The sequence below is a fragment of the Battus philenor genome, unplaced genomic scaffold (assembly GCF_028537555.1).
Source record: "Battus philenor isolate CCGP_79_NKW_IND1 unplaced genomic scaffold, ilBatPhil1.0.hap1 SCAF_30, whole genome shotgun sequence".
NCBI lineage: Eukaryota > Metazoa > Arthropoda > Insecta > Lepidoptera > Papilionidae > Battus > Battus philenor.
In genome coordinates this window covers 4216759-4243924 of record NW_027181694.1, presented here as the reverse complement: position 1 = coordinate 4243924, position 27166 = coordinate 4216759, and the positions used below count along the sequence as shown (strand labels likewise).

Here is a 27166-nt window from a genome sequence, read left to right as displayed (position 1 = left end):
CATATAACCAAACTATATTACCTCCCCCGAAATTGGATTCTTTTATATTCGGCCTTTTTGTTGCAATATAAGAACTGCAATTGAATAACCCAGATAAGATAAAAAAGTGATTTTGAAACTCGGCATTTCATGACTAATTTATGACATCTATCGACGGATATGATGCGTCAACAGATATGTATAATTACTGCAAAGTACTGCACAAACCTATCACCGGATGACATTACGTCATTGTACAATACATTGATATTGCATTTTTTAATACATACGTGGCAAAAATGCAAGCTCTGCGTATTTATAACTAATAAATAAATTATCTGGATTTGTAAAAATTGATGAACGAACAACAGCAACAGAGAAATTAAGTTTTTTTAATATATTTTAATTATAGTAAACATTTTAGCTATGACATTTATCAAAAATTGAATACTGGATATAACGTATACTAACCTGGAAATTCTCTTCCTATGTGATCACTATACAATTGTAAAAAAATGTCGTATCACTTATAAATAGCAGAACATTTAGTTCATCTTAAAACAATATTATAATTTTTGATAACATTAAATATTTTATTATCTCTGGTGTCAGACCTTGACTTTTAAATTACACTTATAAGCTCATAATATAAAGAAAAATAGAGATAACTTTTTAGGTACTGTATTAGAATAGTAAAGATAGTAACATTTTTTTTTATGACCCCCGCTATTGGGGGCCTCTCGTACCCCTATTTATGGTGGGACAGGGACTTTATTTGCAATTTAAATTTCACATGATATTTTATTTTCTCTCTCTTCTTTCATATTTTACTTTCTCTTTCGGTCTATTATCTATCTTTCATGCTACATTTCTACTTTCTTACCCTTTTGCTCTGTTCATCTATCATTCTTTCCTCTTTTCTTATTAGATTTTTTCATTTTACATTTTTATTTTACATTTTTACTTATTTTCTATAATACATTATATATCACATTTGAGTTTTATTTTATTACATTTCTTATTGTATATTTGGTTTTTTATTTTTTTTGTATAACGTTTTTAACTATTAGTTTCTTTTTCGCCTATCAGGGAGGCTATTGTCTCCTCCCTGGTTTCAACGCCAGACCGGCACTCGAAGCCGTGCCGGAGTCCCACGAATGCGGGACACCGGGCCACAAGGTGGATCACGGTCTGGTCCACGCCCGGTTCACAGAAGCACGAGGGGTCCTCCTTGAGCTTGAACCTGTGAAGGTACTCAGAGAACCCCCCGTGCCCCGTGAAGAGCTGGGCCGAGGCCGCGACCACCTCGATACTGCGGAGCACGCGGTAGGCTGAAATGGCGTCCGGGAAAAATGTCCTCGTTACTGAAGCCGTCGTTCCTTCCATATACCCCCTGTTCCATTCGTCGAGCGACTCCAATCTCAGTTGTCGCTTGACGAATGAAATGGGGCATCTCTCATATCCAGGTCTTCTTTTACTCTTCAGGGCCGCGTCCTTGGCCAACTGGTCCGCCCTCTCATTCCCCTCCGTCCCCGCGTGCGCTTTCACCCAATATAATCTTACATCCTTCCCTTTTTCTCTCACTTTCATAACATTTTCTTTCACTCTGAACGCTAAAGGATGGAGGGTGTCTGATCACGCAGACTTGCGCTGACTCGCCGGTCGCGTACCCTGTTGCCTCAGCAAGAGCCAGCAGCTCTGCCTGGTATACGGTGCAGAAGTTGCCCATAGATAGTAACATTAAGAAATAAAACGGACTAAGAGAAGGTATGATAATAATATAATATACAAATTATAATGTGTATCATCCAAATAATTATAAGGTAGAGATAATAATAAGAAAGACTAATTAAACTGTAAATTGTTAGAGTACTCACGCTGCAAGTCAATGCACAAGACGAAATTTAAAAACTACCCTTGATTAGAACCGCTTCCTTGTATTAAAAGTTGCAAACTCATTTTGGATATTATATTATTAACAGCTTTATGTTATTCCTCAAAATATTATAATAGAGCCGATATGCTTGAGACAGTGGGTCCACCTGTTTAACACGGGAGCCGTGCCCGAGATTCTGGGACTCCTGGGTAGGATTGGGTGTCCTAGGTAGAGGCCGATATGCTTGAGACAGTGGGTCCACCTGTTTAACACGGGAGCCGTGCCCGAGATTCTGGGACTCCTTTGTAGGACTGGGTATCCTAGGTAGAGGCCGATGTGCTTGAGACAATGGGTCCACCTGTTAACACGGGAACCGTGTCCGGGTTTCAGGGACTCTTGGGTGAATCTGGGTGTTTCGCTATCAGTGTTACTCTGTAGTGATGTGAATTGGTAGACATCAGTGGCTGGAGCGCAGTTGGCAGCGAGCGTGCCCGTCCTGTGGGGGCCGTGCACCGTTTGGTGACTCCCGGGTGCGACCGTGTGTCAGTGCGGGTTCGGTTACGAGTGATTACATGTGTTGGGTCTCGATTTATCGGTATACATCAACGTGCCTTTGTCCCCAAATTGATTTTCTATTATTTAATGGAATCAGGCGTTACCTTGCAAAAGTCCATCCTAAGTAAGAAAAGGACCAATATTTAGCCACTTCCGCACATGCAAAGTTAGTCGTGCAACAAAGTGCACCGCCCGCCAGGCCGCTGATAAATACGTTTGCGGCAAACAATGCGAATCACACAACCGCCACCGCCAAATTACTCAACACGTGTTTCACCCCTCCACGGGACATCTTCAGGAGTTATGTTACACCGATTAGTGCCAAACACAAAGTGATTTTCTATTTGAACCTAAAGTTGATATGCGAAGCAGATTGATTCACTATTTATGACAGTAGTCTTAGTGTAGTGTGTGATACTGTGTAATATCTAAGACGGCAACAGTCTGGACCTACTACTTCTAGACGTTCATTGAGAATTTTCCCTCTTTGTTTAAAATTGTAAATTAAAAACAGGCTCTGACTACGTTTGAGGTATCTTTGTAAAAAAAACTAGGATCAACAGTTTCCACGAGGATACATCTGCTTGGTCGCTAGTCGATAATATACATTCAGCGTGTCAGCTTAAAGGGCGCCTGAGAGTGCCAAACATCGACTTGGAGTTATTACTTGGCTAATAATCACATCGGCAAATGAAAGCGTTGGGAAAAGAACCAGCGGAAAGAACTCTAGCAACGCTTCTCATATGAATGATCAGAGGTTTACGACCCTGTGATACATGGCTCCGACGAGGCCGGTTGGTTTTCGAAAACTTGCTTTGCTTTGCTTGTTGGCAAATAAGAATCTTTTCGGAATTCTTCAGACAGTATCAGGTTAACAAGAAGAGAAGTCTGCCAAAACTTTTTGTCGATTTTTTTGATCTTCTTTTCAGCCGACAGACGCCTACTGCAAGGTAAATGCCTCCCCCAAAGATCGCTACGATGTCCAGAACTGTGCTGCCCACATTCTGGGGTAGATCCACCGAGTGGGGGCTTACCCACGCCGCGTGTATTGACTATAATTAATGCACAGTGTCAATTATATAAGATTGTACTTCGTGGATCGCAGCCAGTACCTATGATCGCAAGTTTCTTCTACCGTTTGGCTATTCCTGAGTTTCAGTAAGAGAAAGTCTGTGTACAGCATTATAATTTTTTGTGAATTGTACTGCAAATAATACGACCCATCAGATATTTGATACTACCTTATAAATTTCAGCGTTTGTACATAAAATAACACCGATAACCCCATTTCCATGGCCTGATTAAGGAATCTTTATAACGTCTTATCGAATTTACGTTACTAAATGTTTTCGTATATTTTTATCTAGTACGCAATTACGCCTCGTCGCTTTCATGCGAATTTTGTATGAACATCAAAAATTATCAGCTATGAGTAAACAGTATGACTTCTAAAAATTTGCTCAGTAAAATGTTCATATTACAATAAAACTGCTTTAAGGATAATGGATGGGCTTAGTTTCATATAAGTGTATGTAGAATTGTACTATTATCGCATTCTTCAGTGTAAATGGATACGTAACACTTGTATTGGCAAGGGAAATTGTGTTAACAATTTGTTCATTAAAATTTATTTTATCGCACACCACTGTTTTAATTGAGAGATAAAAAACTGTAAAAAATCATTGACGTGAACACGCCTATTTTATCTGTGTATTTTTTAATCATCCGGTGATGTATCAAGCCACCTTTCGTGTCAGAGTTAAATGACAGATAAGAAGGCAATTTAAACAGATGATTACTGAAATATAAAATTATTCGCAGCGCTGCGTTTGAACATCTTTATATTTTTATTTACGTTTTGTTATTAAAAGTTTCTCACTTGTTTACTAGCCTAGATTGTCACAAGATGATCATATTTAAGAAATAATTCTAATAAAATTAATTCCATCGATGAAGAAGTTTTGTGTTATTTTGACTCGACGCGAGAATGTCTTAGTTTATTTTCATCATTTCAACTGTGGAACGTTTACTTCTAAATTTAAACCGACCCCACAAATTTCTAATGAGACTAGATAATCACTTCAGCGTATCGACATTTAGCACCGAACCATGGGCGACTTTGATCAGACGGTAGGAAGTCTTTATATGGAATTCAATATTCTACTGCTTGACGAACTATATTCGTCACTACTTCCGCGCAAGCTGACGGATCACTGGGAGAAATGTAAATGCGCTGACAGGGATAAGATGCAATAAATGAACGCATCCCATCCCAATCTGCTGACTTGCAACGTCATACTTGTCGGATTCCCACACCATAATAATCGGGTATGTTGACCCAGATTTTACCAGATAACGGTCAGAGCAACCTATAGGTGAAGAAACTGGCACAGAGTAGCAGTGTGGATCCATTTTTAGAAGGTGTAAGAAATTAGTTATATGTCCCTCAATATCGGGCTTGCTTGTTGCTCATTGAACTAGCTGGGTGAGGTTAAGAGAGGCTGACCGAAAGCTAGCCTGCGCCCTTTTCGTCCAACATGGTCAGTGTACTGATATAGGAAAAGCCTTTCCTGGTAGTGGGCAATAAGGTTACGTAGGTGTCGATAGCATTACCTCCCTAGAGATGTTCATCAGGTCATCATGTACTACCGCCAACCAGCATGATGGCGCAACCCTGGACTTTTCGTCTAATGGCTGGGCTGCCGTTTGAGTATAGAACACTACTTGAGCCCCCAACTATCAACGGCTAGATAGCAGAAAAAATTGCTTTGGATCTTGCAGTTTTTCGGAGCTAATCACTCGATATAGTCTGCCTAAAACAAGGCTACTGCTCCAACCTATCCACTTAAAGTGGCTGCACCGCACATCATTTTGGAACACGATCGAACTGCTTAGCGGCATGGCTTTGTTCCGTGTTCTTTTTGTTGTCACCTGTTTAACAGCGACCAGGGGTCACTCGTAGAGTCTCGATGATAAACATACAGACGCGTGTATTCCAACCTCTGTAAAATTTATACGATTGCCTCTAAATATCGCAAAACGTGTTACAGCAAAAGGAAAAAGATAAGTTATCAGAATTCGTTAGGAATTTTTATGCTTATCTGTGTTTAGAATTTGCGAAATGAACCACATTAATGTCAGGGTTTATTGTCAGATAAATTGACTATGGCAACACAGCATATAATGACTTTCCTTTTTTTTTGCACAAGATCAAAGTTCTAGTGTTAGTAAAGATAAAATTGACTTATATAACCTAGACATCGAAACTACGTAATCGAGATTCGATGCCTTGATTATATAACTGCGTAGAACAGGTGGCTGCTGGTGTATTATGGTTCTAGAGTTGACACCACAGGCTTCCACGAGGAGGATGTCCACCTACAAGGGGAATAGATGATCTTGTAGGGCCGTGGGACGACGCTGGATGCACAAACTTTCTAACTGGTCTCATTGGAAATTTATGAGGTAGGTTCATGTTTAGCAGTGAACGTCCCATAGTTGAAATAATGAAAATAAACCAAGACATTCTCGCGTCGAGTTAAAATAACAAAAATTCTTAACCGATGGAATTAATTTTATTAGAATTATTTTTTAAATATGATCATCTTGTGACAATCTAGGCTAGCAAACAAGTGAGAAACTCTTCAAACGCAGCGCTGCGAATAATTTTATATTTCAGTAATCATGTATTTAAATTGCCATCTTATCTGTCATTTAACTCTGACACGAAAGGTGGCTTGATACATCACCTGATGATTAAACAATACACAGATAAAATATGCGTGTTCACGTCAATGATTTATTGCGGTTTTTTATCTCACAATTACACGAGGGGTTTGCGATAAAATAAATTTTAATGAACAAAATGTTAACACACTTCGCCTTGCCAATACAAGTGTTACGTATCCATTTATTTGAATACTAAAGAATACGAGAATAGTACAATTTTACATTAACTAATATGAAATTAAGCCCATCCATAGTATACAGACAGTAAAATGACATCCGAAAGATTCTCGAGTGACCAACACATTTCGGTAATCGCGACGTGGATTGGCCCCCCATTAGGTTGGCCTCCTTTTGTGTCCGTCATGATCCAGAAAGAGGCGGCCAAACGGGATCTGTCCTCTGCAGGCCTGCCTCGGAGTCGAAGCCGCTGGCGCAGGGACGCGCCTCGCGACATCCCTCCGGGGAATGGTGATCCCTTACCATATACGAGGGCTTCGCACTCACGGGTGTTTAGGGCGGGGGCCCTAAACTTCCACTAGCTTTAGCGACTCTGAGGCGGAAGATGAGTCGATGTGGTCTCGAACTAGATAGCACCACAAGGGTTTAGGTGGTAGCGTCAACTATCCACGCATACCCTGGGACGGGCTACCTAAAATAGCAAAACGCGAGGGAAGACGTGTGGCGATCATTGACCGGGAGATACCGCGGTCCCCCGCATAGCACAAAGGGCGATCATCGGAAGCATCTTAGTGGATGGGGATCCCAAATAACCCGGTCCTCTCCCCAGAGGTAGGGTATCTCGAACATCCTGAAAATTTCTCCCCCGAAACCAAAAAAAAAACTGGCTCGTTATTAGGTAGACCAACCAACAAGGTTACGTGAAGTCACTGAATGCGGGTAGTGCAAGACCTGTCATCGTGGCGCTCTTTGGGCCTCTCCCAAAAAAACCGCAATGCCTGACGACGAAAGTTTTTGACCAATATGTGTTACCGGTGATGACGTACGTATCCGGAACGTGGTCGCTTATAGTGAACGTCTCATAAGACGGCTTAAGCTCTCCCGGAGAGCAATGAAGTGATCTATGCTCTGAGTTATGCGGCGAGATCGAATCAGAAATAAGACCAGCATACTCTGAATCTGTGTTTGGCACTAATCGGTATAACATTACTTCTTAGGATGCCCCATAGAGATGAAACACGTGTTGAGTGAATTAACGGTGGTAGTTATGTAATTCGCATTATTTGCCGCATGCGCATTTATCAGCGGCGGGCGATGCACTTTATTGCACGACTACTACTGCAGCGGAAGTAGCTATATATTGGTCCTTTTCTTACTCAGCATAAGAGGCGAGGTTACGGATGTAGGTTTAAGTATAGCTTGTCTGAAATGGTAGTGAGGGGAGCACATCACTCGTGCAACCGATGTTGGGGCCGAAAGGTTCTCAAGTGGCGATCACTAGCTGGTAGAAGCGAAGTGTGTAGACCCCCGCTAGGAAGACTGTCGAAGTAAATAAGGTTGCAGCAATTCCCTGGATTCGAGCGGCGCAAGACTGGTCATCGTGATGATCTTTGGGAGAGGCTTATGCCTTGCAATAGACGTCTATCGGCTTACATAATAATGAAGATAATCTCAAGCTACGAGAGTTCTAAACTCGCTGTGATGTAAAAGCCGACAACAAACTCTTTGGGTTATTTATGATCACTTTTCAACAGTATCATTAAATTAGATCAACCAAATCAATCCCAAGCTGTATGGCTAAATAATATCGTTTTGAGATATCGATCTTCATTCGCTCGATGAACACGGGTAAAAATCGATTCTCTGAAAGAGAACATTAGGGTTTTATTAAGTTTTGCGTGCAGTATAATTTTTTCTACATGTTTATGTATGAACATAATTTGATTGTGTTTTTATTATATAAAGATTAACACATTTAAACGCTTCATTGTGATAATATAGACTGAGAAGAACGAAAGATGAGTATGGATATAAAACGATCACGTGAAAAAATTACTTTGTTAGAAAGATACTCCCCCCATGCCTGAAAACGAGGCCTCAAAAAAAATACTCTGCACTAACTGTCGCAACCCTGACTGCGTCTGGTGGTAGGGGTCGTAACTGCTCATGGTTTTAACAAACGTTTGTTCACTTTAGAAGTTACGAACTGTTTTCTGTGCAGGGATTATTCGGAAGAGGAATCTGCTGCTATTAATAGTCTACTGCTCACGTACTACTACAGTTAATACCTAGTATCCTACAGGGCCACCCACATTGGTTCACCAGGGTGCCACTCGATATCCTCGGCGACATCAATAGTCTTCTGTTCACGAAATACTCCAATGTATATTTAGCATTCTGCAAGGCCACTGCTTATAAAGGGTGTCTGGTTGCAGATTTGTTTTTAAATACGATTATTTCAAAAAAGTAATGTGCGGAGGGTGGGCGTTGGGGTTGGAATCACTGGCCAGTCACGATATTGCAGTGGTTGAGTGAGAATCGTGCGTTCGCACACACAAAATCTTTTAAGAGTAGAAATTCTTATTTTGTATGATGGATGAATGATGGGCTGAGTGTAAGTTTTATTTGTTCCAGGGAACAGAGCCATTCGCGCAAAAACAAAATTCAAATTGTTCAACTACTGCTTGAAAGTGACTTTTACGCAAACAATTTTGTCAAACGATGTTGGAGCGTTTTAGCATTGTAAATCATAATAGGCTGGTACATTCTTCATTATTATATTTTGTAAGCAAGAAAGGGTTGTCAGAGTTTTTATCGGAGATGATCTCCGGCATCCCGTCAAGATCTATCCTTCTCCCCATCACTGACGCAAGTCACCACTTTACTTACCGTTATCTTTTTCAAGACCTTTACCCTTCACCGACAGCAGGCCTGTGTGGCGGTAAGACTTGGGATCATGGAAGTCGGATTCCCCAGACTTGGGTAGAATTACCACCACTGCCCTTTTTTAAGAGGTAGGCAAATGGGCCAAAATCATCTCCTTGAACAAGGAGTGAATCGATTCGTCCTCTTTCACCTTGTCGTCGGGAAAAAATATGCTCAAAAGGAGCTCTGCCGACCCACGTGAATCTAAGGTGTCTCCATTCCTCACAAGCAAACGGTCTTGTTGCTGCTTTAAGGTCTGGCGGATCACCTAGTAGATCCTGACCCAAAGATTTTGAGTCTGGGTCATGCAGAACTCCTTCCAGCTCCTCGTTTGGGCCACCTTAGCGGCAGCCTCCTATTTATCTTTAGCTGATAGGTATTGGTAGTGTAGTGGTAAGCTTATTAATTATTCTATCATATTCAAGTGAATAAAAATATTTTAAATTAGGAGCCAAGGTTATTCAAGGGTAAAGGAAAGTCATTTTGTGTCATCAGATTTAATTCACCACCGCACCCTCGTCCTGAATTCGTCGTTCACGCTGAATCTCTTGATTGTCTCGTAACCCAGGATAATTGAGAAGGAGAAACAGGCCGACTGCGCTAAGCGCGCCGACAGTCCTTTCGCGTACAACCCTATGAGTCCTTCTTCCCTCCACAGCTCTTTGAACACCTGCCGCATCGATCCAACACCTTCCACCTGGAACACACGTTTATTTATTTCATGATCATACCAGCTAAATGCAAAGCAATAGATATCCCCCATAAGATGTAAGTCAAAGTCAAAACTACTCTGTTATATATTACAAGGTCATTACATCAGCTTTAAATAAACACATTGGGATTTGTCATTTTTCTGTGATGATTGATATAGTAATCTTTTTCCTTAGCATTAGAACAATTTATTTCCGATCATTTTTATCCTGTGCTTAAATTACAAAGAGATAAATTTACCAAGACGTTTGGTAGTTTATTATAGAATCTTTTACATTGACGTGTGAATGAATAAGGCACTGTGGAACCTCATAGCGGGTGCAGCAAGTTTATTTTTATTCCTTACATTACGTTAATGAGATCACTGTCTGTCTTAAATTTACATTGATTTCTATGTAAATACATTAAGTGGTCGTAAATATTTTGTAGGTGTCCTGTGAGAGTACCAGGTCATACACATTATTCCTGAGAGAGTATTACTCTTAGAGCCACATATCTTCTAAATATTTAAATATATATTTTATTCACACCACATGTGCTACCCAAAAGACCAGTTTTTTTTACTTTTACACATATTTTTTTAGTGATGGTAAAAGGCTCAAAATTAACAAGAAAAATAAACGTAAAAGTTTACGCGCAACAGATGAAACTTGAAATTGTCTATGCCTGCTCATTCTCCTATGTTTATGGAGAAATCTTTTACTGTTGTCGCTGTCAGGTTATGGAATGAGATACCAGAACCAATTATATGCGCTAAATCGCTCCGCTCTCGTCCGGATTTAAACAATATGGTAAAAAAGCACTTCCTTGGCCTCTAAAATATGATATTGTGTAGCATTTGTATTTTGTTCATACTTATATTTTACCTTTCTCAAGTGAATATATATGTATATGTGTGTATATATATATATATATATATATATATATATATATATATAAATGTGTGTGTGTGTGCATTTTTGTATATGTGTGTATAGTAATGTATGTATTTGTATATATGTACAACCCAAACTGCCCTATCCTTCATGTTTGTCATCTCCATCCAAAGGTTGTCTGGTAGAGATCGCCTGGGGTGATAAGACCATCTCTTGTACCTCTATATAATTGATTCTTTTTTTAAAATATCTATGGTGTACAATAAAGTGTACACAAACAAAAATTCGGTATTCTTCACGGCTTACGGTAAGACAGCTCAATATAAAAACAGCTGCCGACCTGAATTCTCAGCTACACTATCTATGCTACTTAATTTTGTCTTATAAGATTCTTTCATTTTCTTAAAGATTTGGTATTCCTTATACCTAAATTATTTATATCAAGATTGATATTTGAATATTGTCGTTGAAATATTGAGCGTGAACGCACCATATTGCTGTAACACCTGTGTCAAATTATTCTTGCGCATTTGAATTCAAATATCGAACGCCAGTTTGAATTCGGACGCCATCAGTGATATGATCGTTGCCGTTGCGTTAGGTCGTGTAAATTGTAAATACTCTTTGTTCACATGAATACACTTTCTTCCATCACTACTGGCTCTCATCATCCTTGCCAACATACTGGGATAATAACTTCCGCTGACCCTTAATTAAATTACATCAACTAATTTTATAGCTTGATTCCTTTTCTTCTTTTGTAGATATCAAACATGATATTATATTTTTTAATTATTAATATTTATATTGAACAGTAAAAACTTTTTTTTGGATTGAAAGCTATATCAACTAACTTTATCAACACTAACACATTTTGGTGTAAATGAGATCTAACCATGAACATTATATTATAGAAATATTGTGTGTATTGTTGTTGACTCTCATTTCATTTTAAAATCCAAGTGTGATTAAACTGAACAATCTTGCCAATACAAAACACTCTAGATGATAGCAAGAGGAGTACCTATGTCGCTATATTATCTCGAATAGCATATCCCGATAATGATTGTGTACGCAACTTATAAAACCCTCGTTTATCGTGATGGTTCTGGACCACGTCTGATTCAAGAATGGAACAATCTAGACTTACCTGAAGCCTCGCCCGTACGATGTCCAGTGGGTTGGTGAGGATGGTGGTGGTGAAGCCGCCCAGGGTCCCGGCAACGCACTGGATGAACAGGTGTGATATCCACGCGGGACTAATCTTGAGCAACTCGTCTGTGAATGTACAAAAAAAAAACATTAAATTTTTTTACAATATTTAATCAAGGCATACCTTAAACTTGGATTTTTACATATTAGGTTAATGTGAAAAGTATTTTCGTATTATCCATTTCCAGAAAATATAATATGGCAACACGTTTATAAATTCAACGAAATGGCGACCAATGACAAGTAGGGCTCTTGGAGGATTGCTCTTCAGGCATGTTTCTTAGAACAATACAAGCAATTATTATTAGTATAAATTGTCATTATTAATCAAAGTGTAATAACCAATAATGGACAATTGTACCTCACCTGTTAACCCACGCGTGATTGTTGAGCGTGGGAACAGATAAAGCTATGAACAGTAAATTGGGCCTGGAAGAACTTGCATATATACTTGTAATAAAATGTTTCATCTTATTTGTATATGGGTAATCTTGACGACATTAAAGTGGATAAGGAACCTAAAGACCTCTTCACCACCTTGGGTTGACTGGTAGAAAATGCCTAAAGGCATTAAGTCCGCCATTACACAAATTGTAAATAGGCTTATTAAATAATATGGTTACATTTTTAAAAAAGAAACAAGTAGGTAGTATTCATAGATTTGTGTCTTTACAATGTTAGTAAGAGGGCAATATATATATATATATATATATATATATATATATATATATATTGCCCACACACATGTAAATATATATATATATATATATATTTACATGTGTGTGTATATGTATGTATAACATAGATAATGGCCGGAAATAATCATATGAGCAGTGGCAATCCATAATCCATAATTAATGAAAGTATCAATTATGTATAAGATTGTATTGAACATATAAGATTGGATTCAAACCCGGGACTTACGTACCTCAACCCTAAGGTATTAGGGTTACCGGAAAGTAATGTCGTTTCTGTCGACATATTTTACAGAATAACTGTTAGATTGTTACCGCTCTGGCATTGGAAATTAGTATACTAGATGGCAAAAGGTAGTTGACAACGAAGGTGAAATTATTGTTAATCAGAAATAAAAACTTGTTAAAAATGTATTCGTGTGAGTTTATTTACGAAAGCGAGATTACTTTCCGGTCTCCTTAACCTAAAAGATTTAAAAGTATGTACAGTATGAAAATCTAAAATACCGTGAAAAACTCATTTCTCTGTATGTCGAGTTATCAAAAATTATCGAAAGAACACAACTGCAATTTTAGAGGTAGTACAACTTGTAAATAAATGTCATTAGTATTTTATTAATAATGATTGTAAATGATCATAAAAGATACAGTTGTTTGTCGAATTATTTTAGATCATGTCATGTTCCAAACATTCAGCTTCATATCTTTAAGTAAAAGAATACCATAATATGAAATCTCAATGTTTCTAGATTCTGTCAAAATTGATCTCTTCGGGCATACGCACACACGAGTCACTTTATTACAAGTGATAACTATATCAGAGGTTCACAGACATTTTTTATTGATCACTTTCAAAATTTAGTGGATTCCGGTGAACATCTTGCTACATTTTTACTGTATTCCCAAAACTTTTAAATTTACGTTGCGGTTGAGTTCCATCCATAAATAGTTTTCTAAAATAACAAATCAGTCAAACACTGTCAGAAAAAGTGAACATTTTAATTCTGCACTATCTAAATCAGATAAATATTCGTTGACCCCCCCCCGTTTACAAGTAAGGAACTTCCATTTTTTTCTCAACGTGGACAATACCTTTACACTTCGATTATGTGAGGTTGTATAATGAAGTATTAATTTGTTAAGAACCATTTCATTGCACTTTTATGGTGTTTAACTCGTCAACCGCCTATGAACGTATCTGATCGCAACGATAGACTATATTATATCGAATAACCTTGAAAATAAAGTTTAAAATCGCTTGCTCTGGATGAACTGCAACACAGAACCATAAAAAATAATATTTCAATTACAATTTTTTAAAAATTCGTTCTCATCACTGACAAGCGTCATGTTGCACACTTTTCGGCCGACGAAACGTTTAGCTAACCATTAACCCTTAAATGCATCTTGTTGCCAAATGTATATATACCACGTTTCACGTTATTTTATTGAAGTCGTGTGGTATGTATTTCTGAACGCATTTTCACGACCATAAGATAATTAATATATTGAGTGTGAAAAAGAAATTATGCAAGTTTTGGCGGCAAATCTATTTTTTTGAATAGATATTTGTAATTATTAAATACCTACCAGGAAACATTTTTTCCAGGCCGCAATAAAAAACCATGCATTTAAGGGTTAATGTTCATTTTATATGTAATGTAATGTTTGTATGTAATGATTGAAAGTAAATTCGATGCGGTACCTTGGTAGGCGGTGTAGAGCGCCCACCAGAGGGCGGAGTTGGGCACGTATGCGGCCAGCGAGGCGCAGTAGCCGCGGTAGTATCCCAGCGGACCGTGCAGCCGGTACACTCGGCGCGCCACTTCACGCGCCAGCGCCGCGCGGGTCATCCGACGATCCAGTTCCAACCCCAAAGGGTTTAACTTCTGGAATCACACAAACAATTACCAACTTCTCATCTCAAGCATTTAATGTCTTTGTATTTTACTTTATAAAGCACAAAAAAACTAAACGCGCGCTCGCATGATGTTGTCGTTCCGTAGTTTACATTTTAATATAAACATGTACCAGCTATCTATCTCTCTTTTGCGTGTAAATTGATATATAAGCCCATCTCTCTCTCTCTAACTCTGAACGAGCCGCAACTCGTTATAAGTATAAAGATATAGAGATACAATTGCAACGCGCGCGCTGGAGAGTGATTATATCTTTTGCTAAGATATATATCAGTGATTCCCAAAGTGATCAATATCGACCCCTAAGGGTCTATGACAACTTAATTTACTTACATCATACTATCTTATAATATCAAAACATTTACATTATTTATAAAAAGTACCTATAAAGTAAAAATTTTATTATATATGTTTAAAAAATTGTGGAAGTTGTAGGATGTTGGTATTCGCTTTGTGGTCGCAATACATTTTAAACTTGTAAAAACCTGAGAGTCGCAGTCTCAGAACTTCGCTACCTTGCACTGACTTGTTCAATTTATCACTCTATAAATATTAATGTGGGACAAACAAATAAATTTACAGGAAATCAATGTCAGGTAAGTAGGGGATCTACCCAACACGGAAAAACATGGCAAGGGGTCTACGACACAAAAAAGTTTGGGGAACTCTGATATATATCTTTCTGGTCTTTAGCTACCGAGCTACCCATCTCTGATAGTCACCTACTCGCTCGGCTGTCACAGTTATAAATACAACATCACCCTTCACCCTGCAGAAGAGCTGATTAGTCTCTGCAGTATAACATACCGAGCAGTAATGTTGGTGGTTTTAGGGTGTGGAAGTATGACTTACGGGATTTATGTTGGCGCCGGGTCGACCTTTCGCGAGTCCCAGCACCATGAGGTGTTGGCTGAGAACGTCGAAAGGCACGATAACAGTCTGCCCCACCATCGACGCGCATCCGCCGCCTATGAACGACTGTAAATACGATACAACTTCATTAGTAATCACTTAGCTGTTATACCATCGGGCGTTTGATTTGGCACGCGGAATAGCGTTGTCATTTTCACAGCTTTCGAAAACGAAACCAAGGCGAATGTCCCTTAACTGTTGTTACCCACGTGCCAGATCAAATTTATAATTTCACGGTTGGCAATTTGAAGAAGTTGGTGCTGCTATATACCAATTTTATCTTAGCAATCTTTTACTTATACACACTCACACGTATGTATATATCTAATATATAAAATTCTCGTGTCACGGTGTTCGAACTTGAACTCCTCTGAAACGGCTTTTATCAGTTTATACCAAATTTTATATCCGTATTCAGTAGGTCTGAGAATCGGCTACTATCTATTTTCCATACCCCTAAGTAATGAGGGTGGTCCACCTTAAATTTTTTAATTAATTTTTTTTACAAATTTTATGGTTTTTATTTTATTATGATACAGCATACAAAAATACATACAACCCTAAATTTTCACCCCTCTACGATTAATCCTTATCTTTAATTTGTTAATTAAAAACTTTAATTTTTTTGCAAAAGAACGTTTGCGGGATCAGCTAGTATATATATATAACACATACATAAACATAAATACCTATTTCTCTTAGACACACCTTAACTTGTGAACGACTTCATTAGTTAGTTTGCAAAGAACTTCATGCGTTTGACAGTTCGCTGTGAAAATCGCGTAATTGGCACTGCGCCATGAACTTTGCGCGTTTGGTCATTGCGTATGAACTTGGCACGTTTGGCATTTGGTTCTGAATTTTACTCGTTTAAAAATCCGCTATGAACATCGCACGTTTGACATTTCGCGCATCTGGCAGTGCGCTATGAACTTCGCGCGTTATGTAGTTCACTATGTGATTAGAATCTTTTTAAGTGTTACGAATACATGGCATTACTTAATAGTGAACTATTTTTAAATAGTAAAGTAATTTTAAAGTAACAACTAAAGAATCCGTCTGAGTTTGAGGGTTCTTGTCAGATCAGAGGGGGTTTGGAACCTTTAGCTGTAAGTTAAAAGATGTTGTTGTATTACAAAAAGCTTCATTTTGATACCAGTTTCTTTAAATTGAGCTCTTTTGTCCTCTCATAGTGTACACAGTTGGTCAATTTAAATGGTGCAACGTAAATAACAATATGAATAAATGTATAATAATAATAAATAAATAGATATGCACACCTTCATCTTTGGACTGACATCGTATTTCCCGAGCTCGTGCCGAACGCCCTCGTAAGTTGAGATGTAGAATACTCCTGAGATTATCTGAAACTAGAGAAAGAGAGTACATTAAAGACTCTGTAAAAAGTAGAGACCGGGTATTCCTAGGCATATTTACCACAAATGGTCGTTAACGTACGAAGACAGCTTCACGACTTACTAGTTGATCATGTCATAGCCGATAGACGCCCATTGTAAGGTATAGGCGTCCCCCATAACGACCTCCCGTGAAATTGAGTATGATCAATCCACGCCGCGTCTATTGGCGCCACTCAAGAACCACATATACTGACATGACTTCTTATACGTTTCAGTGTTCAGTATTCAGTTAGATTTTCTATCCAAAATTTCTTCTATCATAGATAGATTTATATTTTTTTGCCAAGGAGGACATCCTCATAGATTTCTAATAGAAATGTTTGGAAGCGGGCCACATCCAGGGTCTTTTGATGACCTTAACAAAATGTATCCATCTTGTAAATGACGACTTTATGGTAATTTATTTTCGTTTAGATGTTAAGTGCTGGAACATAGCCTAGATATCTTTAGATATCGATGGCACCTTCAGTAATCTCAGGGGGAGGTTTAAGTTCAGCAGTGAACGTGGACGTCTTACGGCTGAAATGATGATAATGATAAAGCGTCAAAAATAACTTCAAACAGCACTCACACTGGATAACCAAAAGCCTCGGTAAAGACCGGAAACGCCCTCGTTTTGATATATCTTGGTGATCGCGTCCGTGACACCCTTGTAGGCCTCCTTCTTCCGCTGCACCTGTATCTGAGTCTTCACCAGAGTTAAAGGATATAAGGCGCAGCGAACTGGAAACGAAGAGTGTTCAAGTAAATTTCACATACCGAATCAATACGGTCAAAGGTTATGAGGACACGCCTGTCGATCATAGATAATAGAAACTTGGCTACCTTGTTAAAAATGATAGGTATTGTGAAAAAGAAGTTTTAATAATTTATTGCTAGATGGCATTGGTGACCTATACATCTCGATGTGTACGCTTAATTGTGACAATTTAACAGCGACATAGATAATTTAAATTACATCTCTGACAGACTTGACATGTCAACTGCTTATGTACATTATGCGTCCGACCTCCCCGGGTGATGGGCTGATGGGATCGTACCGTATGATCTGCCCGAAATAAAGCAGGCTACATTGCATCGAATCACCTTACAAATACAGTTTAAAATCGCTTGCTCTGGATGTACTGCAAGCCACGGATCATAAATAATAAAATTTCATTTATCATTTAAAAAAATTCGTTCCCGACAATGACAGGCACCACACGAAGGGTTAAAGGCGATATAACTAATGAAGTTGATTAATGCGTTCCAAACTAGAGGTAAAAGTGAAAATTGAAAACTTCTTCAACCTCAATACTACCACGTGATAAAAGCAGGTTGCCAAGAATAGATTTTTTTGTTTATGGAACCTTTTAAATATTAACCCTTAGTAGCCTGATTTACGAAAGTGATTTTTTTAAATATTACTGTGTTTGCTTGAGGGTCTAGATGAAGGGAAAAACAGATTTTTTTTTTAATTTCGTTGGAAAGAATATTATACAACAGTAAAATACGTACAGCCAACCTATAAAAAAACAATGTGAACATTCGGTTTAAAGGATTGGTATCAAAATTGAAACTCTAGGTTATTAAGAGTTAAATGCATCAGCAAAGCGGTAACTGAAGAACAGTGGCTCCACGGTACACCCGACCACCTCACATCAAGCCCTCAGAGCTGCCACCTTGGATCAGTACTACACATCGGGCTGGCCAGTTTGAAAGTGACTAGTTTAACATTGGCAAGGAGCTCGCGAAGATCGCCCAGTTTTGCTGCGAGATCGAACCAGATATATGGAGATCCGCAGAAGAACCAAGGGCGCTGACGTAACTTGAAGAATTGCTCGTTTCACATCGCTCGTGCAACCGATGGCTTTGACCATGAGCCAGCAGATGCGGTGTGGGTAAACCCTCCACCAGATAGACCGACGACATTGACAAAGTTCAGAAAAGTCGGTGGATACTGGCAGCTCTAGACTGGCCAACGTGGTTGTCTTACGGGAAGGCCTATCAGCTGAAAAGAAGAAAAAGGAACTGCGATTATAGTGCCATGTAAATTGAACTTACCTGTAAAACTGCTCAGGGTGTACAACGGAAAGAACTTGCTTTTGTCCATCATACTCCACTCTATTGTGGTGATCAACTGCGGCGGTGGTGACTCCACCATCGTGGCCATTCTCCCCCAACCCACGTCGTTTAACCCGTCCCGGTGTATTTCATACACCAATTAACATTTACGTAACTATGTCATATATCTTTGGTTATTCTCTTACATTTGTACATTATGTATTTTATACAGAATATATATGGAATAATTGGTAAATAAATAAATTATAATTTAACGTTCGACGTCAATAAATGAAGACTAGATGTCTAAAATTTGCCTAAGTTTTATTTCACGTGTTATGATATCTTCGCTCGGTTTTTGTGTGTGTCGCATACGATGGTCGTTTCAAGCTCTTCCATGGCTGGCATTAAAGATTGTTTTCACAGCTGCGAACCAAAAAAAAAAAAACAAATCATTGATTATATTCACAATATATATTTACCTTATTTACTCTATAAATAACACAATCAACGAAGCATATCGCTTCGTTTCCCACAGAGCCTATTTTTCAGGACCTATATACAAAATTTCAAAATCAATCGATATATGAAAATAACGATATTAAAATGTTATTTTATTAATTACAAATTTACAGAATTCTTTTTTGCGATAGTCTATGCGTGTATAACATTTCGTTGGCCGGAAAAGAGTGCAACATGGCACCTTTAAGTGTCGGGAACGAATTTTCTTTAAATGACGAATAAAATATTATCATTTATGGTATTTACCAATACTCTAGAGCAGTGATTCCCAAAGTGGTCTATATCGACACCTAGTGGTCTATGACAACCTGCAAGGGGTCTACGTCAGCAAAAAAAAATTTGGGGGTCCATGAAATGAAAATCGGGGTCCACGATAGTGGATCTCAACACATACACTGATTTACTTACGTCATACTATCTAATAATATCAAAACATTTACATTATTTATAAAAGAACCTATGAAGTAAAAAAAATATTATATATGTTTTTAAAATTGTGTAAGTTGTAAGATGTTGGTATTCGCTTTGTGGTCGCAACACATTTTGAACATACACTAAACTTCACTACAGTTAGAAATTTACAGGAAATCAATATTAGGTAAGCAGGGGGTCTACCCAACACGGAAAAACATGGCAAGGGGTCAATGACACAAAAAAGTTTGGGGAACTCTGCTCTAGAGTATATTCAGAGCAAGCGATTTTAAACTGTATTTTTAAGGTAATTCGATATAATGTAGCCTACTTCGTTTCAGGCAGATATGACCCGTAGGTACTCGGGCGTTGCGCGCAGATATGTCCATAGGCAGTTGACTTGCGTAAGATGTTTTATATCTATTTCAAATCGCCATGTATACAATGAACAATATGAATTGTGTTAAATTAATTTATTTTCCTATTTGAATGTTACAGGCCAATAACTTCTATCAGTACCAAGTCTGGAGGAATAGATGGTAAACAATAAATATAATGTTTCTTTTGAAGCCAATTATTTTTGAATCAAGTCTAATTAAAATCAAAGGATATCAGCCCCTTTAATGCTATTTCATTTGTTTTCGATCACCTTGTACCAATATAAAAGTTTTCATAACAAATTCCAAATCAATCAATAAAAATGTAGGTGAAATCTTTTTGTAAACGTTTTCGCAATACCACCAATAAAAAAGGAACCCTAAAACGACTGTAATTTTTAATGTATAAGTTACCAGGCCTTGCCTAGCGCCGCCGTTGACGGAGGATTGGCGGAACGAAGCGGTCAATACTCCCCCTCCGTCTCGCCGCGCACACACCTAAGGCGCGGTAAAATGATTTTATTTTCGAGATGAACGGCATCCTATTGTTACTACGGAATACTGAGACCATGTTCCAAATGTGTCCAGACGGCCATCCTTTGTACGAAATATTTAAATTTAAAAAATCAACAATTTTCTTTTTCGTTCAAGTTATAATATACTTTTAGAGGGCATTATATTAATCGCACCCACTTCCCTGATCAATTGCAACTGTAACACACTCCGACACATTGTCCAAAGCCTCAAAGCATAGACATTTTCATAAAAAATAATGACACAACTTATTTTTTGTATATTTTGTCAGAAAACAGACGAAAAAACAAAAAAAAAACTTGAACGGCTCCCAGCCAGCGGAACGTCTCGTCAGTCTGCAGTCAAACTGTTAACGGTCTGTAGCGTTTAGGCTGTTGACTTGAAATTAAATAATGTACCAATTAATGTATAGTTTAGTAAAACTTCCAATCTAAATTGGATATGTATACATTTTAGCTGTATTCACCAATAATTAAAATTGTAAATAATAATAAAACGCTGTCGTGAATCACAGCTGGGAGAAGAAAGATCCGTATCAAATAGCAGCAACCCTCTCCCAACTGTCTGCGCTCAGAAAACGCGAAAAAAACTAAACAAAACACTACCGATACAAGTAAGAATACAGACAGATACCGATAAAAGTAAGAAGACAAGAACCGATAGAAGAAAGCCAATTCTTTTTGTACGTAAACATGATTAACAAATAATTTTTGACCATTATCAAAACGGTTTACCTATCACTTGCTTTCTTCACAGATTGTTACAAGTTGCTAGCTGTTGCTAGTTGGATCCATTTTAATGGACATATTTTCTTTATTTACTACTAAAGGTATAATAGGTTGTAGTGGAAAGAGGAAGACTGCACTTATATTAGGAAATATGAATTATAGAAGATGATCAGCGACTGACATCACCATCATCAGCCGTCTGACGTCCACAGCTGGATATAGGCCTGCCCGATATATCCCTTAGGACCGTTCTGTAGCTGCATCCAACTTAATCCGGTAACTTGAACAAAGTCATCTATTCATCTTGTGGAAAGACGTCGTGCGCTTCTCTTGCCGGTGCCAGAGTTTAATAACAACCAATTCAATCCCTTCATTCACAGCTGCCTTGTACGAGTTATACTTATCAACACTAGAGATGATCAAAATGTATATGACATGAAAAGAGTGATTTATATGTTTTCGATCTTAAGATATATACCACTCTTTTATATATTTAACTCGGTACGGCTCAGAGAGAATTATACAACTAACACTTAAAACATATCCTTTATATCTTCAGCTCGGATTTAGGACTCGGTAAGGCGGAATAAAACGTGTGAATTTGAAATAATGGTACCTTAAAATTATGGCGAATTTTTGAGCTTTTTTGGTTACGTTTGCTTCTTTTTAAGCACTTTATGTCTTTGTCATAAAGCGCAAAAATAATGTCGTTGTTAAAAAACCCGAAAATCCATAGTTTACATTTTAATACAAACATGCAATAGCTATCCGTTTCTCTCTTTTACGTGTAAATTGCTATATAAGCCCATCTCTTTCTGTCTAACTCTGAACTAGCTGCAACTCGGTATAAGTATAAAGACAGATATAATTGAAACAAATTTAAGTTCACGGACCCCTCCGTTCCGTGAACTCTTTCCGATGAAGCTGTAAAAGCCGCAAGGCTATCAGCATTAACTTCTTCCGAAACAATACAATACAATACACAATTGAAACACTTGCGCTGCAGAGTGATTATATCTTTTGCAAAGATATATATCTTTTCTTCTCTTTAGCTCGCGAGCTACCCATCTCTTATCAACACTCTCTACCCTTCATTACAAATCTGCAGTGTCATCGTCATTACGATCATTTCAGTAATATGTCCACTGTTGGACATAGGCCTGCCAATAGATTTTCAATAGGACTGATTGGCCTGCGTCCAGACTATAACACATACGCTGCGCTGTACCAGTTGTGATTTTAGATTTAATCTTCAGTGTAAACGCTGCCTAATACTACTACTACTACTACTCCGCTGGCTCAGTGACCCAAAGTGAGTCTTGGCCTCTGAAGCGAGAGACTTCCACTTTCCTATATCTTGCACCATCGTCTGCCATTGGTTGACATTCAATTCGCGCAAGTCTGCCTCAACGCGATCGATCCAGCGATATCTGGGTCTACCCACTGGTCTTCGACCCCTCGGTTTTTCCAGGTACGCTACCTTCACGCTCCGATCCGATCCCATTCGCTCCAAGTGACCAAGCCAGCGGATTCGTTGAGCTTTATATTCGCCAATCATATTTGGCTGTGCTATGCTGCCTAATAGGAGATAATTTTATTCACATATAGGTTACATAACAACGGGCATTAAAACTATTTTTCTGTCCAAATTTTTTCACAATAACCTTTTCTTATAAAAAATAAAAAGCTATTATTAATATCGATTGAGCCAACGTAATATTAGATTGACAATAGTCTTTATTACTATGATGATACGACATAAAATCCCTTATCAGTATATGCAACATTGTAAAGTTGAAACCTTGAAATTTGTTTACTACATACGTGACAAATAGGCCTTACCAGTTTATGACAATATAGGAAGTTCGTATATATATATATTTCGCTGCGATAACGAATCGGAAATGAGGAAGATTTATAAGAAAATTAGTCACCGACGTAGCTCGAAGAATTGCTCGTCTGGGTTCTCGAGTGGTGACCACCGGTTATCGTGGTGTCAGTAGACCCCCCCCCCCCTCCAGCAAGATATGGACAACGCAAGACCGGTGGAGATCTTCGGTCCTATGCTTTGCTGTGGGCGTCTGGCGGCTGACATGAATGTACCTTGATAAGATATTTCTATGTACTGACTCATCACGACATCTCTGGGACCTTAAAGTGGTCACTAGGATTTTACAGAATTTCTCATAATTTAATATTTCTCTTTGTATTTTATGCCATAAGAAACTGGCCGAAGGCAGCTCAGCGTAAATAATAGCGTGTATATATATATATATATATATATATATATATGGCCTAAACCTTGCTAAACTTATTTCTAGAATAAACTTAGAAAGCAGCATCGGTAGGATTATTTAAAATCTGTCAGGATTGCCAAGTCAATCCATTGAATGCTGAGAAGCTATATCTCTTTACTATAATACAGTGTATGTAAATCAAAGCATATATAAACACAAAGTACTGTCACAGTTCAGACTAAAACATTTCTCAAAGACAACTTTAAAGTTAGTTTAACCTTCACTCTTTAATCTCAAATTTGTTAGCTGTAACAAAATTACATTTTACATAGAAACCATGGCCTTCAATCGCTTGGCACAATACATGAACCTGAGGTTATTCATTACTTTCAAATTTTAATATAATAAATTATTTTTAAAGATAATTTATTTGATTAATAACATCAAGTATACAGAAGATCAACGAAGTAACATTTTTGGTTAGAATCTTTAGTGTCCTAACATGGGTAATTCATATAATATCATTATTTATCATCATGTCAACCATGTGGATGTCTTACCACTCCTGGATTAGGACCTTCATAGGGAAGCCAATAGATTTACAATAAGACCCGTTGGAAGTGACCGACAACATAATGTGTCGGCCAAATATAATATGAAAAAATAAGTAATCAAAATCAATAACTTATGGCAAAAACATATCTCTAACTGATATAAAATTTAATGTCATCTTTCACATTACCTTTAGCTATTAAATGTATTATCGGTTTGTACTTAGAAACCTGTTTCTGTTCAATTTTTTTAAGCAAAAAGTTTGATGGTGACAGGAAAAATAGTATATAACTGTAAGATAGTCATCACAAAAAATTCAAATATTCAGCTATTCAATTATTTGCAATAAGCACATCATTTTTTATAAAATCCTTATTAATAATTATATCATAAAGTTTAGCACAGTTTATAGGCTTCTTACACTCTCTCTCTCTCTTCTCTCACGCAAACACAACTGAAAATGTTCAAACTCAAAAGCCTAACAAAGGATACCTTACATACATAATATATAACCTAACATATATATAGTATAAAACTCTAAAATATATAACCGAACAAAGTAAGAAAACTTAATAAAGTAAAATAACTATTCTGTGGTACTAAAGGAGAGACAAAAAGAGAAGAAGGCCATCACAATAGTGAGACGATCACCTGCAATGGAAAAGCATAAATACCAATATTACTGCAAAGGTCCAAATACAAATTTATACAAGAAATATAAATATTAACACAAAATTACATCAGCAACACATATTAACCTGTAAACTACCTATGGACATATCTGTTCAAATGTGTATGAGTCAGATCTGCCCGAAACAGGTTACATTATATCCAATTACCTAAAAAATACAGTTTAAAATCGCTTGTACTGAATGCACTACAAACCACTGAATCATAAACAATATTTCATTCATCATTTAAAAAAATTTGTTCCCAACATTGACAGGCACCATGTTTAAAGGAATCAGCCATTATTTTTAATGGAATCAGGCGTTATTTTGCAGAAGTGCATCTTAAGTAAGAAAAGAACCAATATTTAGCCACTTCCACACATGCAGTTGTAGTCGTGCAACAAAGTGCACCGCCCGCCAGCCCACTGATAAATGTGCATGCGGCAAACAATGTGAATTACACAACTACTACTGCTAAATCACTCCACACGTGTTTCACTCTTCCACAGGACATCTACAAAAGTTATGTTACTCCAATTAGTGCCAAACACAGAGTCACCATGTTGTCGCATACAAAGGGTAAATAAGATATTTTATGCTAGTTTTTCTAAGCTCATTTACATAAAGATAAAGGCTAAGTGTATTGTATAAATCACGTACAAGGACATGATGAGCGAAATAGACCCACTTAATTTGTAAGTAGGATTACAAACTACAACCTCTTGTGCACAAGTATAAAAAGATCCAAAATGAAATCTAACAATCTTGTCTATCCACCATATGAGGCTAAAACCTATGCTGTGCTTGCTTGCCCATTATCATATATAAACAATACAAATAAACACACAACCTTCATTAAAAGTGTTCAACACATAGCACTTTGCTATTCCAAGATATTCATAGCAAAACTTAAAATGAAATTAAGGATAGATTTTAATAACATTGCCATCAATGTTATAAATGAATGTAGTAAGTAGAATTAATCAAAATAAGTTTTGGTTGAAAATAAACTTATTACACACATAAATATTTTTTTACATTGCTATCATATCTATATGTAGGCTTTTAACATCCTGCCACATAAATGCTCTCAAACTATCCAACAAAAGAGATTCTTAATACAACAGTCAAAGAACAGCTATATAAGAGAAGCTTAAAATTTGTTGTGTAAAAATAAAATTATTATTATATAACAGATAATATAACTTTATAGAATACTACGAATATTTGTGAAATTGATCGAAATAAAATTGTTTTAAAAATTATATTATTACAAAAATGTATTTTAGTTATTTATTGTTACAAATAATGAAAGAAGGAAAACAAGAGAAGTCAAAATATTACGAAAATTTTATGCTCCAATAAAAATTTGTTTAACTAATATATTTTTAGCTTTTTTGTCTAATCTTATCTATTCTATTAGTTTCGATGGAGAAATCTAGTCGACTTACTGCACTTAAAAATAATTACACCGAGAGTTAAATGAAAATTTGCCATCGATACGGTTTTTCATTGCTTTCTGGAATGAAAATCGATTCATCACTCTTAATTAAATAAAATACACACTAATACACTTGCGTAAGCATTAAAAAATTCTTACCAAAGGCTATAAACAAATTCCATGATTATGAAGCACTCACTAATAATAAACAACAAAGTTTTAACACTGTACACGAATTATTAAAATGTTTTATTTAATAAATTACACAGTTCGTTAGATTAAATGATCGAATAATACATGTCCTTCCGCGATGTCAGTCAGCTGATTGCTTATTCTCCATCTTTGACATGTAGATGATATAAATTTATTGATGACTTTAGCAGATAGAATTCACACAGATAACTATGGCGTTAGTATGCAACAAATATCATTTTATTATTGTAATCAATTAACTCTTTTTTCAGGGATTATTAAAAAGAAACAAATTCTCAAGTCTTATAAAAGTTTCTTTTGAAATCTGAATCGTAGAATATTGGTAAGTTAAGAAGGTTTATTTGTAAAGGACGTGGTCGCTTTACTTTTAAATTCCATTTTCAATCGGTCTCTTCAGCTGTATTCAAGTTCTTACATCGCACATACTAATAAATTGTTATGTACAGTAGGAGTTAATCTATCTGAAATAAACGATCACGAAATTTTCCCCGTTCATAATTTTTGTACAAATTAGCGTTGCGTACATTTGCTACATTGTAATATCAGTCTTTACAGTATTTTTAAGTAACTTAGTGCTTTCTCAAAGAAGTTCAATTAAACCCCAATACACAGAACTGTAAAATTAGTTACACTAGATAGTTTTTTTCAATAACTATTTTCCTTTTATCTGTGG

General features: G+C 37.1%; 1 protein-coding gene across 1 annotated transcript; it reads right to left on the bottom strand.

Moving 5' to 3' along the window:
* Nucleotides 1-9513: 9513 nt before the first annotated feature.
* On the bottom strand, nt 9514-26609 carry LOC137927373 (solute carrier family 25 member 44). The gene is made up of 8 exons (XM_068771168.1): nt 26440-26609; nt 18808-19233; nt 17336-17487; nt 16627-16716; nt 15287-15412; nt 14221-14404; nt 11759-11886; nt 9514-9719 (listed from the first exon to the last, which is right to left on the bottom strand). Exons 2-8 carry the CDS (start codon nt 18914-18916, stop codon nt 9525-9527), a joined length of 984 nt encoding a protein of 327 aa, XP_068627269.1. The 5' UTR covers nt 18917-19233; nt 26440-26609; the 3' UTR covers nt 9514-9524.
* Nucleotides 26610-27166: the final 557 nt, after the last annotated feature.